The sequence below is a fragment of the Miscanthus floridulus genome, chromosome 2 (genome assembly GCF_019320115.1).
Source record: "Miscanthus floridulus cultivar M001 chromosome 2, ASM1932011v1, whole genome shotgun sequence".
Taxonomy (NCBI): domain Eukaryota; kingdom Viridiplantae; phylum Streptophyta; class Magnoliopsida; order Poales; family Poaceae; genus Miscanthus; species Miscanthus floridulus.
Window position 1 is genome coordinate 159,099,908 of NC_089581.1, and position 19,039 is coordinate 159,118,946.

General features: G+C 45.6%; 1 protein-coding gene across 1 annotated transcript; it reads left to right on the forward strand.

The window, feature by feature from the left end:
• The first annotated feature begins 16,612 nt into the window (after positions 1–16,612).
• LOC136540316 (chaperone protein dnaJ 11, chloroplastic-like) lies at positions 16,613–17,706 on the forward strand. The gene has a single exon (XM_066532316.1). The coding sequence runs from the start codon at positions 16,770–16,772 to the stop codon at positions 17,229–17,231; it is 462 nt and encodes a 153-aa protein (XP_066388413.1). The 5' UTR covers positions 16,613–16,769; the 3' UTR covers positions 17,232–17,706.
• Positions 17,707–19,039: the final 1,333 nt, after the last annotated feature.

The following is a 19,039-nucleotide window of genomic DNA, read 5'->3' on the forward strand; positions in this document are numbered from 1 at the left end:
AATTTGAATAATCCCAAATGTATCAAGTCACTTCCATCAAACACTTCAATAGTGATTTGATCCTTCACATTAACATGACCATCATAGCTTGATTATTACCTCAACTAAATGCAAGTACTTCCTTCTTCACCCTAGCTAGGTTCTTCGGCCGCCAAGCCGTCGCTTGCCCTTCACCCTTGCTCAGTACCTCGAAGCCTTTCCTTGCTATCTTCACCATCTTAAGCCATCAAGTCGCATCTTATGTTGAATCAACCATTCATTTGTATTGTTATCTTTTTCATTTTAATTTAGCAAGCTTCAAATATGAGGCCATTCCATGTGTAATCTCTCATATCCCATTAATTAATTCTTACGAGCTTGCTTTCACACAGTACATGGAAATCCCACAATAAATAAGCCTTTGCATGAATTACATTTGCATTGTTGTCTTGTGCTTGAACTAGATTGTTTATACAACAACACATTATTTTAGCTTTCATTAAGTACCTGTGAGATAATCTATTACCTATCCACACTTAGCAAATGGGTTAGACCTTTAATCATGTTGTCATTCAATCATCCAAAACCCACTAAAGGGCTAGATGCACTTTCATCCTGAATATTGTTTTTTGTGTTAGAAAAAATGAAATAGCTAAGAACTGATTAATCATTGGTTTTGATTACGTGAAGCATGTGCAGTGACTTTAGGCCGCCCATTCAACCAGAAAAACACACCCAGTGCATAGAAATAGATATAAATTTGCATCACCAGAAAAAAGAATAAGCCGAGGCTGCAGAGCCCTAAAATTGCATTGCCAAATTAGCAGTTCATGCAGAACTGTTTGGTTGCAGAAGGATTGGCTAATTATTTATGGAGTAACAATTTATTTTAGGCTCAAAGTCGACTGGAAATCATGTAATTGCGTAACTCAAACTTAAATAATTGGTCTAACCATTTGAGGTCGTCTGATGAACTAAGTATGGACTAATAATTTATTGCGTAACAAGCAAAGTATTGTAGTTTTCAAGAATCCAACATATGTAGTACAAAATTCTAGCAAACAATATGCGGCATGCGCAGGGGAAAAACATCTTGGATACTAATTTTAGTAGCCTGATCTGTTCACTGGTAAGCAAACCCACACCGGCAACGGCAGAAGATTAACAGTGTTGCAATGTGCATTGATAGCTACAGAAAGGGAGTTCATAATTAAAGGAGATAAAAATACCTTGGTTCAGTGGATGCCTAAGAGAAGGTTAAGATTCAACGTACATTGGCAAATCACATCTGATAAAAGAGAAGGGTAAATGAATATGCAAAAGTAAAGATCACTTTGCAACATAAAAGGGAGAATAATGCTTTGCTAATGCCACGGATCCGCAAAGACGGAACAAAGAGATCTATTTTCATTACATGGCAACCAAAACATGGACATATTAGCAATTCAAACACATGATTCATAGGAAACATATGTGAGCTCAGGAAAGACCATAGAAGAATGGTAGCAGGACAAGACCAAAACTACTAACCATGTGATAGAAACACCAAGTTAGGACGTTGCGGCTGAATTCAGCAAGACAGTTGTCACTTTTAAGAACATTGTGCTTCCTCTGGGATATTAAGCCACTATCTATTTTTTTTCCTGTAGCTTTACATTCAGGACAACTTCCAATAAAAAATGCATTGAAGCTAGAATTGCAGACACTAAAATTAACATATCCTAGATAGTATTAGTATGCTAAGCAGATGGTCCTTTTTTATAGCGGGAAAAGGATTTTTTTAACATGATAGTCGTACTTCTATTTCTGGTTAACAATGATCAAATAATGAGCCTAATTTCATTTGAAATACTGTGGTTTGAATAGCTAATGAGCAGACCCTAGCAAATTTACAACATTACTTTTTAAAATCTCACAAAGTAGTCCAACAACATCCTATTCTGGTAACATAAGGTAACTTATAAGGAATCAAAACAGAACCCTTTTTTTTCTAACCAGGAAAACAGCAGGGGAAGCCCCCACTGTTAGATGACATGAGACTGAATTTTTTGTACTTAGTATGAACACCATGCATTGAAAAGAAGCATTCCTTACTACAAATGAGGCATTAAGCAAGTTGCTAACCTGTAAATCAATCACCTTGTGATTGCCGTCCCTAGCATAGTTTTCTCCGCGGACACCTTTTAGTCTGCACTGTTTTCATCTGACATCGTATTTTGGCCCCGTTCGCATGCCCTTAAACCTGGCTTGATCCGCTTCTTTTTTCATCCGGAACAGTGTTTTCCTCTCACAAATTCCTCCAGAATTCCTCCAAACCATCCAAATTCCTCTAGAATTTCTTTTAAAGGGAGAAGGATCAATCAAAAATGATAAAAAATAAAAAGTAGCAGACTATCAGAAAAATTTGTTTCAAAAGGCTTTGAACCAATTAATCGCAGGAACTATCCTATCATAATGTGTTACAATGGGACAACATGAAAAAACAAAATGGATTACCTTGCAAGCAAAATTAAACAAATTTCACAGTACTGTGTATGATATAAAAGTCCCCAAATAAGTGCAATAGCTATTTAACATTCAGCAATAAGGCATATTTACAAAGGCTCAATATATATATATATATATATATACCTGCAGCAACAGTGCTTTGCAAAGGAAGTAGATTCAGCACAACCTGTGCACACATAAAAAAACAATTACATAAATTAGGGGGAACACATAAAATTAGTCAGAACTATTAGATTGTAAACATGACACGGCCCATGGGCCTACCGTATACACAATACAGGTCCCTAAGTAATGCATCGTGTATTCCACAATTCCTATTACGCTTTCATGGTATCACAGACGGTTGGCTCCCGCGGCCGCTTCCGCGAACCCTTGCCGCCGCTGACTACGTCGCCGGCTCGCCGCTGCTGACCTCACGTCGCCGGCCCTTCCACTGCCCATTGCTGACATCCTCGCCGGGCCACCTTCCTGCCGCTGCCTGCTGCTGATCCATCGCCAGACATCTGCTGCTGCTACTAATGGCGCCCAGCGATGACAATGCCGCCGCCGCTGCTGCTCGTGCCGCCGAGGCCAAGCGCCTCGAGGAAATTGTACATGAACTGCCTCAATGTGAAATCAAAGTTTCTAAATTCATAAACTGAGGAACACGCCTACAATCAAAAGTTGGCAGGTATTTAGATATATAGGGTACAAAAAACTGAATTTGAAATAAAAGCAGAAGAATTGAATAGTCGATTTGTACACCATAGTCAGGTAAAAATTGCACCTACACAAGATCCACTACAGACCATTAGCAAACTGACTAACTGTACAGAAATTTTTGTGAGACCAATAATTCAATGACCACATTACTTGTTAACTGTCCAGTCAAGTATATTGAGATGTTCTACCAGGTGAGCATTAAATAATAGAACTTCACTGTTGAGGAATATATTGAGATGTTCTACAAGGTTAGTATTAAAGAATAGAGCTTCACTACTGAGGATCCGAGCGGTCATGTCGCCAGGAGCAGCTCGCGGTCGTCAAGCACAGCACGGACCAGCGGGAGCAGTCAGCGCCATGGGCCAGCCACGCCGGCGGCCACCGGCGGTGCCTGCTAGCGCCGTTCAGTGGTGGGGACGGCTACCACCGGAGTCCATGTGCGCCGCCGCGCATCAAACCAGCGGTGCCGTCGCCCAGGCAGCGCGCCACGCGGTGAGGCGGCGACGCCGGGGCCCGGTAGGCACACCGCGGCACCGGGGAGAGGGAGAGGGAGAGGAGAGAGGAAGGGAAGACGGCGTTGGGAGCGGCGAAGGCGCCGTGGTGTGGGAAGACGTCGCGGTCGGGAAGAGAACTAGCACTCTTATAAGTGTTCCTACATATTTATCACAGACAGAACAATTTATAACTTTAAGCCATTTTTGCATACGTGGCAGGACACATAGAGAAGTCAGCGTGTCTGTGGGATGCGAAGTGACTTTGTTACCCCTCATCTATTTCTTCTTCGTCCGTCTCATCCTCATCGCTTGGTAAAGATGCATCCCGGCCCACGCGCCTCTTAGCTTCGCCCCCTCCTCTCTCCCATATGCGAGCAGCAGCAGATGAAGCCGGCGAGCGCGAGGTCTGCGTACCACCTCAGCTAGCAGCGCTGCTCCAATGGCGAACGTAGGCACGAGATCCGCCTCACGTGGGCTCTGCCGCAGGCGCGGGCTCTACCGCGCATGCCTCCCCATCCCCGGCGTGCCTCCCCATAATCAGCCGCGCAAGGTCCAGCTCGTCCCCTTCCAGGTGCTGTTCCCCCATCCCGAAGGTGCACGCAAGGTCCGACTCCTCCCCTTCTGGTCGCGCGAGCTCCTAGGTCCAGCGAGGTGCCACCATGTTCATCACCGGTGGGAGAAGCTGGCTCGCCGGTATCGGCAGCGACCGCGCACGAAGAGACGTGGCGCAGCTCGTCTATGGCCGGGGATGCGCGTCCTCCACCAGCGAGGAAGCAGAGGAGCACAAGCACGAGCACGAGGAGGCACAGGGCCACCACGTTCGTCGCCGGCGCCGAGGAGGCCGTGGTTCTGCGCGTGCTCCACGTACCGCCATGTTCGTCGCCCACGTCGGACGCGGCCGTGGACCTGCTGGTCATGGCCCCGGCTGCCTCGCCCCCAACATCCCCTATGTCCTGTCAGCCGCCGCCATGGACCCCATCGTCGTCCATGGCCGGAGCTTGAGCGAGGAAGGGATAAAGATAGAAGAAATAGATGAGGGGCAAAAGTGTCATTTCTCATGGCCGGTCTATGCTGTCAGGTCGAGTTGGCGTGCCACGTCAGCGAAAATGGCAAGAATGTATCAAAAGCTCTCTCTCGATGGTAAATATGTAAGAGCAATTTTAAGAGTGCTATCTGAAGAGGTGGCATCCGTCATAATGGTAAAAAGTTAAATATCTCATCGGGAAGAGTCTCGGCCAAGGATGGAAGAAGCTGGAATCCTGACTATATAGGCCCCGTTCGCTTCGCTGAAAAAACAAGCGAAACATTGTTCCGGCTGATTTGTTGTGAGAGAAAAATACTGTTCTGGCTGAAAAAAAAAACAAGCTGAAAAAGATGGATTATAAGAGAAGCGAACAGGGATTCTATAGAGAAGCTAGGAGGGAACGGTCGTAACATAAGGAGTCTGTGGAGAAGCTGGAGAAAGCGCACAGCGTAATCCAAAGCTGATTCTAGAAGATTCTTGCTGGGGCCTAGGCCGTCAGATTGGGAGATCTAACGGTCAAAAAAAATTCTACCGACGTGGACACGTCTTCCATCTCTGGAGCTAATGGCTTTTGTGGGGTTAAATGCGTCCATGCCCATGCCCTGCAGCAGATGGTTTCCAGTACACTTATTTCAAAATCATATCCGTCCATCATCCATGGCATGGTACACCGAGATTCTCGTCCCTCGATCTTGATTTCCCAAAATAAGACCTTGTTTAAATGCAAGGTGTAAAGTTTTGGGGTGTCATGTGAGATATCGTATGAAGCGTTCGGATACTAATAAAAAAACAAATTACAGAATCCATCAGTAATCTGTGAAACGAATTTATTAAATCTAATTAATCCATCATTAGCATATGTGTTACTGTAGCACCACATTGTCAAATCATGGACTACTTAGGCTTAAAAAATTCGTCTTGCAAATTAGTCGTAAACTGTGCAATTAATTATTTTTAATCTATATTTAATACTCTTTATACGTGTCTGAATACTTGATGAGATAGAGAGTAAGTTTTAGGGGAGACTAAACCAGCCCTAAAAGTCATCCAGCGCAGCGCAGGCGCAGCAGCCAATACGAGCAGCCACCGAATTTTTTACATTTTAGCCTTTTTTGAAAGTTTCTCATAAATAGACCTCTGGCGGAAAGAATTCAGAAAATGGACCCTTAGCTCGGCACCATTGGTGCTGGCGCTGAACTAACACATCTCAGCGGATCCTAGGCACGGTAGATGACATGGCAGTGAGCTCGATGCCAGTCACTCTGGCGTCGAGCTCGGCACCGTAGATCTTAGCGCCGAGCTCGGTGCCAGAGTGACTGGCACCGAGCTCATTGCCATTTAACCCCGGCCAACCTTCCTGCCCGAGCGTTCTTCCTCTTCTTTCTCCTCCCTCTCGGGTTTTTTCTCTCCCCACTTCACCCTACCTCACAAATTAGCATATTAGACCTTGGAAACTTTGATTTGATCCGTAGATCTTTAAGAGCAAGGTATCCTCGCTCCCCTCCTAGTTTTTTTCGCATCAATTCGGTATGTATTAGTCAGATTTTTTAACGTAATAATCGTTATCACTTAGGGTTTCATTGTATCCATCAATATCTATACTATACAACCGTAGGATGATGCCAAGGCGTGGAAAAGCTAGCAAACTTAGGCGCATGTAGTTATGTTATGGGTTCATTGTTGTGCATCAAATGGAAAACCCTAGGTTTATGGTTTAATCTTAACTGCTTTGGGTTCTTAGAACGAAATTGGTTGTATTGTAGTTATGGTTCTCATTGATATTTATTTGTGATGTTTTGATTTATGTTTGTTAAATTACATCCATTTTGTTAGATGCAAGAAATGTTTTGGGAGGAGTTTTGGCAAAAACGGGGTCGTCCTCGAGAATTATACCCCGACACGTCTAGCAAAGATGCCCCCATCCCTCCTGACCTCCCTATCCCTAACTGTGACTGTGGTTTCCCGACCTATGTTTTTCAATCGAAACATTCGAACACAGCGACGTGTTGCTTCTACACATGCAGTCGTTTTAATGTAAAAAATTGTTTCCACTATCCTTTTTCTTTATTTGTATAAGTATGCTACTAATATTTTGTTGGAATCTCGTTGTGTAGGACCATGAGTGGTGCTTTTTCTTTTAGTAGCAGACAAGTTTGATCCTAGGTACCTCCTTTTCAACGATTGGTTTAGAGGGAGACATCCACGTGAGCACTTTAAGCGGTGGGTTACACCCCCCTAACCCTCCGCCAATGACGGCTAAGGAGAAGCACCTAGCTGTAGTTAGATGACTCGAGGAACCTCCTTTGTGTGATTGTGGAGATCGAGCTGTGATAAACTCTGAGAATACGTTAGAGTTCGTGTGTCCAAACAAGCATGAAGTAAGTGCAAAGTGTATGTGTTGAAATGTTGAGCTATATGTGTTCGTGTACTAATGTCTACTTATTTAAGTGTTTTCAATGGCGAAGTGTCGTTTCAAGAAGTGGTTGAATGGTCCTAAGAACCAATGGCCGGAAGAACCACAAAAGGTTAAGGAAAAGAAGAAAGAAAGGGTAATTTACAAAGCACCTCCTGTCATGTGCGAATATGGTGTTAAATCCAACTATGGCCTAGTCCCTTCGGAGCTTGGAATTGGCCATTATTATGGCCATATGGTTGAGTATGATGAGGTTGGTTATTTTTGTGGTAAACATAAAATCGTATTTTGTTTCTTTTGCGAAGACATATATGATAGAATTCATTGTTTGAAGAGAGCACTAGGAAATGTAGGTGGGAATGTTATGATGGTCAAGCTAAGTTCTTGGATGAACTAAAGAAGAGGCAAGTAATTGCACAAAAGAGGGGATATGCACCTGACTACGTCAACCTATTCGTTAAACATCACAAAGAAAAGATGCGTGAGTTTGCTATACAGCGCGGTATATGTAACTCGATCGATGTTGGGCTTAACAAATGGGGATGGGAGAGGCGGATGCCGTTTGAGGAGGAGAGGGCAAGGAATGAGGCAAGGGAGGAGACAAGAGTAAAGATGTAGGTCATGAACGAGCATGTTGTTGCATTATGTGGCAGTGAGTGCTTGAAAGCATTTTTTCGTTGCATGATTTTAAATGAAACATAATCGCGTTGCTAACTGATTGCATTTTATACATGAAGGGATTGGTTGCAGCGAGAAACATGCCGCAGAGCTAGCTCGTGCAAGGTATGAGGAGAAGAAGTTAGATGAGCATAGATCTCGAGTTAGTCGCACCGTTCATTCACCGATTGTGTTGTCTGATGAGGGGGACAAGGATGAGGATGACACTGGCAGTCTGAGTGAGCTCATTGCTCTAGCAGAGGTGGACTTGCAGGCGTGGGAGGCTGGGGATTATACTAGCAGACTGAGTGAGCTCATCGCTCTAGCAGAGATGGGGTTGCAGGCGGAGTAGGCAGAGGAAGACACTGGCAGACTGAGCGAGCTCATCGTTCTAGCAGAGGCGGGCTTACAGGTGGAGGAGGATAATGATGCGTTCTTCACTCAGGCCGCAGTGGCTGTAGATGAAGCGGAGGCCGCTTACTACAGGCGACAAGTAGGTCAGAGAAACACAGATGAGCCTAGCCATAGCCACATGGTTGTAGTAGAGGACTGGTACTCGGATGATGAGTTGCTTACTCAGTATGTTTCAGACTGAGGATTTGGAAGTGCATTTGCCCCTATGTCTACTGTTGGCACGTACTTCTAATATTAAGATGTTGTGTAATGTGGCATAGTATTGAACTTTTCATTATGTAGTTGTTTTTATTATTTATGGTCTTAATATTCCGCTTAATGATACGGACGTATTGAAATGTGAACACGTGCTGCAAATAAAACCAAACGACGTACGGCATTATATAATTCAACACACGAAACAAATGAAATGGCATGTGAGAATATGTACCGAACCTAGGTATAGAGTTTCCTTCGACTAAACCTAACATGCCTTAGGTTATTAAACCAAACAACAAACATATAGATGTGGCATGTGAATAACATAAAGTCATCCTAGTAGTGTGGCCACATAGCAAATTGTGTTGCACCTTCTCCATAGTGGCCTCCCGTTGTTGTTGTTGGTGGTGGCGGGGGTGACGGGGGAGGCCCCTTGTTCTTGTGGTTGGGGCAGGTGCAATATGGATCATTGCAGAGTGCCTCCTGTAAATTGGCACTATTGTTGTTGTCGTCCTATCCGTCGTCCTTGTAACCGCTACTAAATTCCCTTTCTAGATCGAAGATACGGTCCTACAGGTAGTAGATGTACTCCGCATGCGAATAAATTAGTCGAGGATCGATCCACCTACTAAACCCACAGTTGTTTTCGGCCAAGGAAGACTACAATAAGTATGTCGTGTAAGTTATATATAAGAGGAACATATTGAAGAAACAAATAGTAATAGCAATTACCTATGCTCGTGGGCATTTGAAGAAATGACGACCTCCATCTATTCCCTCGGTGAACATCTGCACTAGGCAGTCCTCACCATACATGCATTTTGGTCTCTCTTCTTTCCTTTCATCGTATCCTCTCAGTGGTGCCTCTTTGATGAAATCACTTTTGCTCTCAACTAGAAACCTCTCATAAAGAGCTTCCTCAAAGAAATCGGGACCAAGAGGACCCTCCCACCTAATGGTAGTTCCCTTCCCCTTTCCCCTTTCTCTAGACGACCCTCCAGACATTGGTACTGCAACGAAAGAAAATGCTGAGAAGTGTTCTTCTTCCTTGTTGTGTGTGTGAATCAGAGGGAGTGAGTGGTTATTCATAGGTTGAGATGAGGAATGGAGGCCTCTCAATGTGCCATGTTAGCGATCCATGTGCCTCTTCACCTCGGCCCTTGGATCAAACAGTCATAAGATGGATGGTGGAGATAGAGTGGAGTTATGCTTCCTTGCATGCCAGTACTATGTCAGTGATGTGATAAATCAATGTTGTCCTTGTATCTGAAAAGTCTATTTTTATTGTCTAAAAAGCATAGATTCGTTCACTGTTGCTTGGTAACCCAAGATTCATCTACAAAGCGTATGTATGGTACATTTGGATTATACACGTTCTAATAAATTTATAGTTAATCTGTGTACTACATTTATGCCTTTGTAGCAGTGTAGTATGATTAATGTTTCACAGAAAAAATTCGCAAGAGTTTCCCTTATTTTAGGAGCATCCACAGTTACAAACAGAGACATCATTATATATTCCAAACATTTAATCATCCAAGGAGCAAAATACAACCACAACGAACATCACAACCAACATAATATGTCCTGCACAGTCCAAATAGTATACAATGTCCATACAGTCCCAAATAGTTACAGAAAAGTAAATACAAAATCCATAATAGTGCATACTAATAGCTACCAAATCCCTCACTGCCTCCTACTCTTGCCCTTACCCTTGTGACCTAGAGCACTCATACCTAGAGTGTAAGGGTCACGTGGACGGCATCGCCTAGTGCCTAGAGGCGGTGTAGGATGAGTTGAGGGAGCGTCATGGAGCTGAGAGGGGCCAAGCTCCTCGTGCCTCTTGTCCACATCGTCATCGTCATTGTCTTCCTCGTCCTCGTCCCCGTCCCCTGTAGCTACTTGGCTAGAGGAACCCAAGCATCCTCTGCCTGCGGAAGGAACGTACACGTCTTGCGTTGTGTCTGACCTACAACCACAACGACCAGCCACACGACGTAGACGACGTGACAACCTCTGTTGTACAAAACTATGTTAACTGAAAGAATCTAACGTATTAATGATATGTTTGAAAGAATATTTTTAATCTTACATCTAGGAAGCCAAGTATGTAGTCGTCATTGGCTCTCGGTTGAATGCGCTCAATCTCTTCAACTGAGCATTTGAGTGTATTCCCCTACAACAAAGTTCTCAGTAATAATACTTATAAACAGATAGCAATAGGTTTGGTTTTCTTTTGTACAAGAATCTAACGTATTATAAGGATGATACGGCTCGAAGGTGGCACTAACTAAAATAGATAACTCCTAATGTCGGTCCAAGAACATCTAATGTATTGTTGTGCAACTTAACGTAGAAAAACAAGGCAATTGGCTTACCACTCTATCCAAGATCGGTCCTACCTCCACCTGCCTTCCTACATGAGTCGATTGGTCATACATCGTGTCTTCATCATCGGAGGACTCGATGTCAGCGTAGTCATCTTCTGTCCATTGTACCCTCAGCCTGCAATGTGTCGCACGCTGGTACCAAGCTTGGTACCGCCTGAACTCACGGTTCGTGTGTGGGTCATTGTTGTCGTCCACATTGTCGTGCATCTCCTCCCATTACTCAATGAAGGACTGGTGGTGCCTCTCCCAGTAAAAAATCTTCTTGTTCTTCTAACGATCCAACCTGCACGTATGTCATCGTTACTTGAATTTATGTACATGTCACCATATTAATAGAAATGGACCATCATGAGACATTTGAAATATTAAAACACTTACTTGTGTAAGTCAACGCCAGTCGAGAACAGAGCCGTAGGCCAAAGCTGTCTCACTCCAAATTGGCATGCAACCCTATCTGGCAGGTGAAACTTGACAGCATAGAAGCAGATTAGAGGGCACCTCATCCTATAGAAGTCGTCATCGAACCCACAAACATTGCTCAACTGAAAAGGAAGTGCGCCCTCTCCACCATACGGCTCCCACTCTACCTGCAACATGTCTAAACAAGATGTTAGATGGTATACTAATCCTTTTCAAAGCAGCATGGAAAATAAAATTTATTTACACTAGACGTCGTCAGCGTGTCTAGCTCGTTCGTGAACTCAATGTACGCCCGGTCTAACCTCACGTATGGAACCCTGACCTGGTCCCAAAGGTATGCCCACGTTGGCTGCCGACTTGGAGACTGACCTTGGAACCACTCATGACAAGCCAGAACCTCTGGGCAGCCAACTGGAAGACAAGCCCACACCCACAACTATAATAGGTACACGCATCGACCAAGTGACGGGTTGGACGAAGACCGACGACACCCCTCGCACAGCTGCCGGTATAGAAAACACAAGACTGTAGAGCCCTAGCTGTAGTGACCTGCCTGGTCCCAGTCACTGAGGCAGTGGATGCACATCTAGGATGTAGGAAGAGAATGTAGGCAAACAGGTGTAGGATCCATGCTCTGCAGTAGTACCCAACTGTCTCCTCATCTGCCTCCTCAGGGCACTGTGAGAACTCTTCCCGTAGCCAGGAGATGGGAACTCCAGAAGTGCAAGCCCCTTGCTCGCCAAGCTTACGTCCAAGGAAGGCCTCCACTCGTGCTCTCCAGCCCTCTGACCTGCACTGCCCGGTGACTGGGTTGCCGTGAATCCTTAGGCCTAGCATCTTCTGACAGTCCTAGAGCGTGATTGTCATCTCCCCAAAAGGTAGGTGAAAGCTGTGAGTCTCCGGCCACTACCAATATTAAAGACAAAGCAAGATTACTTATCAAAAAGTCAATCACATGAACAAATGGCCATGAATGGAGGCAATGATTCAATTTAATACCTATCAACCAACGCAGTTATGGTCGCTGAGTTGAACTTGGGCAACCCACGATAGACCTAAAAAGAGATGACATCTAGGCCAGCTCTTTGCAGGAAAGGAGTGTACCTGTTGTCGTACCGCATGTCCAAGAACCCATTGTGGGTTCTAGGATGAAGGAGCGGAAGGTCCTACATCGAATAAAACATAGTCTCCTATTACTTCACGAACACATGTATGCTCACCAAATGTTGAACAAAACTTAAAGATTATTACCTGCCCCAGCGCTATGAGACGTCCTTGGTGGGTCGCCTCGTACGTCGGGTCGAGCAGGTGGAATTGCTCCATCCTAGAAAAAAAGTGAATGAATTAGAATTTCAATATACAATGAAGCATGAACTTAGAAATATATAAGTAATTGACACAAATACAAGCATAAATTGAGACATGCATAATTAATTAAATGAATACGACAAATATAAAATAATAAAATCAACCAATAGTCCCACCTCACTAATCTACCAATGGCAACTTTGTGAATTGTGGCCAAGTCTACCGCACTTGCCGCACTCGTACTGCTCGAGGTCAGTAACAAATAGAGTTCCTCTCCCACGTCTCGTTTTTCTGGGTATCTGATCCATAACCATCCTATGCCTCGTCCTCTGCCTTGATCCACGCTTGTTCCAACGATAAGTTGGATCCGTAATATACTTCGGCCGATCATATGGAGGCCACTCTCTAGGGTCCCGGAAAGGCAGGAAGCGGGGGCTCCATGTGTGCACAAGCGTGTCGATACTGAACTCGTGAGGTATCCTCCTCTCGATATTATAGTTGCGATGCCTATCTGCTGCTACCAAATGAGAACATAGAAAGTGGTACTGCCTTAGTTTACCACAAGTGCACTTAAAATCTTAGAGGACAACCTCATGTGTGTCAACCCTTTCTCTTGCCTTCTCTAGGTGTGTCTTTGGTTTCAGAGCCCATATCTCTCCATCACCCCGCAACTGCAATGCATGAGCATATCTATCGTTGAACTAGGCAACAAGCTTATAGAAGGTGAATTGAACGATTGCATTCACGGGCATACCACGTATCCCCAATAGCAACTTATTGAATGACTTCGCCATGTTGCTGCACTGAAACTCGTACTTCCATCCACCGGCGTCGTGAGCTCTCGTCCATTTCTCCAAATTCCTCATTAAACTTATGATCCATTGTCTACCTTCTGCATTTGATGTGGTTCTGACCTGGTCCAATTTTTCCTAAAAGTACTTGTACTTAAGCTATCGAGTAGCCTCCTAGAACAAATCAAAGTTACCCTTCACACCATCCTTCCGGAGTAGATTCTCGACAAGGTGCTGAGTACTTCAACGATGGTGCAAAGGTGCATACCCATCCATCTGCTCTCGCACGGCATTAAGTATGCCCTGGTGCCTATCAGATATGACGCTAACCTCCTTGCCAGGCCCAACCACGTGTATCTGGACTAGCCTCAAGAACTATCTCCAACTGTCATTGTTCTCCTTCTCAACCAAAGCAAATGCCAAAGGAACTAACTTGTTGTTCGTGTCATAGGATATGGCTATAAGAAGTGTGCCCTGGTATTTGCCAATCAAGAACGTACCATCAATGGAGAATACGGGACGACAGTGCCTAAAGGCCTCGACATACTGAGGGAAGCACCAGAAGGCACGAAAGAATATCTGCCTCCTATCCTTCCATGCATTAGGTTTTGGGATGTACTCATAATGCATGCCTGGATTCATCGCTTTGATTACATTGAAAAGAACTGGTAGTTGCTCATATCCATCCTCCCAATCCCCATATATCATCTTCCACGCTCGTTGCTTAGCCCTCCATGCTTTACCATAAGTTATCACATATCCTCTATACAACGCCTCAACGGTCCTGATAATTGTTCTCACCTTCATGTTGGGTTTTCCCGATAAAATTCCCATCAACCGCTTAGCAATGAGGGTAGATGTCAACTGCCGATGCCTTAGTGTCAGCTCATGGTCAGCACAATTGTGTGGCCCGACAACTTTTGTGACCTTCTATTTTCCGGTTACCTATTGCTTCCTTGCACAAACCCTCCATAGGCAGCGTTTCTTGTCACACACAACTGTGTAACGGCGCTCCGCATATGAATACAATACCCTGTAAGGCCTCTTTCGTATCACTGCAAAAGCCTACAACCACCTCTTCAAAGCAGGGAGGTCATTGAACACCCTTCCATTCTCAATTACCATGTTAGGACCGACCTCAGGAGCTTCTAGGAGCTCATCATCATGTCCTTCTGCAAACGTCTGATCAGAATGAGCAAGATCGTTGAACTCATGAACTCTAGGATCACGGTGGTCGGGAAAGATATGCCTTGTCATCTCAACATCACTCTCCGTCAGCTCTCCAACAGGGTGATCATCATCAGAATTAAGAGCCTTAGCCATCTCATATGGCTCCAAATCATACATAATTTTAACACTATTGGAGCCACAGAATCCAACTCCAAAGTGCACTTGCGCAGCAACAGGGGGCACATCCACATTCTCAAGAATGTCTCCTGCAACATTAGTAGAGAAATGAGAAAATAATAAAAGAAATAGATGTAAGGAACGAGGTAAGCTCCCAAAAACTATGCGATTAAGACACTTACTCGGATGATTCTGTATCAAAGGGATCTCATAAGGAGGATCTACCATGGAAACATGAGTCTGACAACCATCTCCAACTACCGCATTAGGGGCAGATTGAGCATCGAGAACCGTCGGTGCAATCTGCACATGCGGATAAGGTTCCGAAACGGGAGGGTCGATGTGTGCCTGATGATCTATTGTTGGGGTAAACCCATAAGGGATGGGATCAACTAACACCCGACGCATAACCACATTATCTACCATTGTGAGAGAGGGAGAGGAAGAGAGGCGCGGGGCCCATAGGTATTAAAGGCTTGGCGCCAGTCACTCTGGCGCCAAGATCTACGGCGCCGAGCTCACTGCCATGTCATCTACCACGCCCAGGAGCTCAGCGTCGGAGACGCTGGCGTCGAGACGTGTTAGCTCGGCGCCAGCACCAATAGTGCCGAGCTAAGGGTTTATTTTTTGAATTCTTTCCGCCAGGAGTCTATTTGTGAGAAACTTTCAAAAAAAAGGCTAAAATATAAAAAAGATGGATTATAAGAGAAGCGAACAGGGATTCTGTAGAGAAGCTAGGAGGGAACGGTCGTAACACAAGGAGTCGGTGGAGAAGCTGGAGAAAGCGCACAGTGTAATCCAAAGCTGATTCTAGAAGATTCTTGTTGGGGCCTGGGCCGTCAGATTGGGAGATCTAACGGTCAAAAAAAATCTGCCGACGTGGACACGTGTTCCATCTCTGGAGCTAATGGCTTTTGTAGGGTTAAATGTGTCCATGCCCATGCCCTGCAGCAGACGGTTTCCGGTACACTTATTTCAAAATCATATCCGTCCATCATCCATGGCATGGTACACCGAGATGCCCGTCCCTCGTATCTTGATTTCCCAAAATAAGACCTTATTTAAATGTAAAGTGTAAAGTTTTAGGGTGTCACGTGAGATATCGTATGAAACGTTCAGATACTAATAAAAAAGCAAATTACAGAATCCGTCAGCAATCCGTGAAACGAATTTATTAAATCTAATTAATCCATTATTTGCATATGTGTTACTGTAGCACTACATTGTTAAATCATGGACTACTTAGGGCACGTACAACGCGCTGCGGAAGGCCGTCTGTATAACGCTGTTTTTGTAGATACACCCTCTATACGACGTATTCAATGTAGAGAGAGCGTGTCCGTCGTCTCACGAGACGGCGGCTCCGTCTCGTGCTCCCAGGCAAATCGACGGCTTCGTCTACCGCTGTACCAGCCGATGGTAGCGAGCTACTCCGTGGCTGGATCGAGTGTGCGAGACATGTTGTATATGCACTGTATTGTTTATGAATGAATGCAGCTCATCTCATTTGTATAAAAAATAAAATAATATACGAAGACCTTAAATAGGTTCAAAAAGAATCCATCATATTATATTATAATATATAAATATACTATATATATTGATGCTTCCAAAAAAATGTTATAACCATGATCATCTTATTATTTTTCGTTTGATCTATTTTGTATCAATAAGCATCACAATGGTTTACACCAATAATATTTACACTCGATCTTAGCTACATGCAAGCATTAGATAAACAATAGACAGCCAAACAGACAACCCACTGTACAAGCTATCTATTTAGCTGTCTGTTTGTTATGTGACATCATCGTACAGACAGCACTCTGTCTAAGGGTTGTACATGCCCTTAGACTTAAAATATGCGTCTTGTAAATTAGTCGTAAATTATATAATTAATTATTTTTTAAGTCTATATTTAATACTCTTTATATACTCGATGAGATACGAGCAGCCACCCACAGAGAACGTTGACAGCGGCGCATAACCCGCGGCGGAAAGCGACGCGCGCGCGATAAAACAGCGGGGGAGCCGGCAGCAAGCCCAAGTGCTCAACTCGCCTCTCGAAATCTTCGCTCCGTCCGCTCCTCATCCCACTTCCTGCTTCCTACACCAGCAAGCATGATCTCCCCGCGCCCCGCGCTCTCCCCGAGCTTCCTCGCCTTCCGGCCCGGGTCCCCGGCCGCGTCGCCGCCGCCCTCCCCGCGCCTCCACGCGCCGCCGCCCCTCTCCGCCTCCTTCTCCACCGTCGCCACCGCGGCGCCGGCGGGGCACGCGGCGGCCAGCTCCTTCTACGACGTCCTCGGCCTCCGCCCCGGGGCCAGCGCGCGGGAGATCAAGGCCGCGTACCGCCGCCTGGCGCTCGCCGTCCACCCGGACGCCGCCGCCCCGCAGCACCCCACCGCCTCCTCCGCCGAGGACTTCATCCGCGTCCACGCGGCCTACTCCACGCTCTCCGACCCCGACAAGCGCGCCGACTACGACCGCCGCCGCCGCCTCTCCGCCGCCGTCGCTCTCGGACGCTCGCCCTCGTTCCCGGCGCACCGTTCCCGCCGGACCTGGGAGACTGACCAGTGCTGGTGAGTGGTGACATGTGAAGAAAGATCTTCGACGTCGGCGGCTGGTGCGGCCCCCGCAGTCCCCGTCGGGCCGCAGAATCTTCCGATTGGTTGGTAACGCGAAGATCCTCGCACCCGCAGCCACTGGAGTAACTTGTGACCGAGCGATATGCTCTCAGAAAGCATAGCGCAGCCTTGCACGCATCCGCTGCGGCCTGTAAAAATGTTGAAATGTATGGTATGTGACGTCCTCTGTTTTGGATCTGGATGTGTAGTGTCTGCATGACTTGCGCGGCCATGTGAGATTGTGATAGGATAGGTTGACTTAATACTCCGACATGATCGAGATAAGGCTGATGACCACAGCAATAATGCAGTCGAGCTATGAGAAGAAAGCGATTGGTCTGTCTCGTTGCATACTCTTCTTCTTGGGTGATTCCGACTGGTCGTGGACGCGGTTGGAAGATACAGTAAGTAATATATGGCAGTGTCTTTGCATACTCTTCTTGCGTGGTGAATGCAGACGTGTCGCGCTGTTTTTGAATTCTGAACATTTCAAGAGACAGAATTGCTTGTTTTCCATTGGGGAAAAAAAAGGTCTGCGTGACTGCGTCCATCTTCCCAAGTCGAACCACGAGCGACATATTAATAAATAATAATCGTATAAAAGTTCATCAAATCGATCTGATTGCGACATATTAATAATCGTATAGAATTTCATCGATTCAATCTCTGATTGCTATGCTTGTCACCATCACGCCATGTACTGTGAATTGTGCCGTTTGATGCTATTGCCAGTGCGTGCATGATGTGTGCTGTTTGTTGGTGAAAAAACTGACCTAGCGGCTAGCGCCCTGGATTCTTTATACGAGCAGCAGTCGCTCGCACGGCGGCAAGGGCTAATCCGTTACAGTATTCTGCTGATGCTGCGTCACAACACCACAACTGCACAACATAAGGATAGGGCTAATCCGTAGTACTATCATCTACTCCGTAGAAGTTCAGCGGTCACCATCTCACCTCATTTTCAGAAACCCGCAAGGGACGATAAACCTTGATTTTGTGCTATAATAACCAGTGGGTCCGACAGAGGCGCTGAGTCTGCATCCATCCAAACAAATCTGTGGATCCGATCCTAAACCAGCCAATGTCGGATGCAAACGTTTCAACAAAATATGGACAAACAATTGGTTGATGTCCGGGCACATACTTTTCTACCCTTCTAGAATCTAAGACTTTAGATGTGTTTGGCTCCTCGGTGGCCATCCACCATGGTCATGGATTCGTGGGCGGCAGGACCTACACCCACATGCTCTACTACTCTGCTTCGCTTCACGTCAAAGCCATGCTTTCTTGGCGCAAAGATGGATGTTTTCAAGGAGCGTTCTTCGTGTGGCCACTGCCCACAAACATTCTTTTTCTTTCTTCTGCCCAATAGAAACTTCTTTCTTTGAGAGTAGCGGCGCCATTGACAAAGTAATGGGGTCATCCATACCCGTGCCCTAAAATATCCATCTCCAATTATCCAACAACCAAGCATCTATTCAGTTGAAATTCCGAAGACGAGCAACAACAGAACAGGTTAATGAACAGAGAGGCTACTATGGATGAGATACGAGTGTATACAGAAAGTGAAACACAAGTTCCTCTGCCCCCAACATCCGCACGGACGGACACCCACACCTGCACACCGTTTTGCGCGCTCACACAGGGCCCGCGCCCACTTGACCTCACGCGAGGACCGCTCACGTCTCCTCCGCTTCCTATAGTTAAACATCCGGAATAGGTTTTAGTTAAACATCCGGAATAGGTTTAACTAGGTTCTCTCCGGTG

Bases quoted from the DNA above. Each gene is read 5' to 3' on its own strand.
- LOC136540316 (XM_066532316.1), top strand. From the start codon at position 16,770: ATGATCTCCCCGCGCCCCGCGCTCTCCCCGAGCTTCCTCGCCTTCCGG.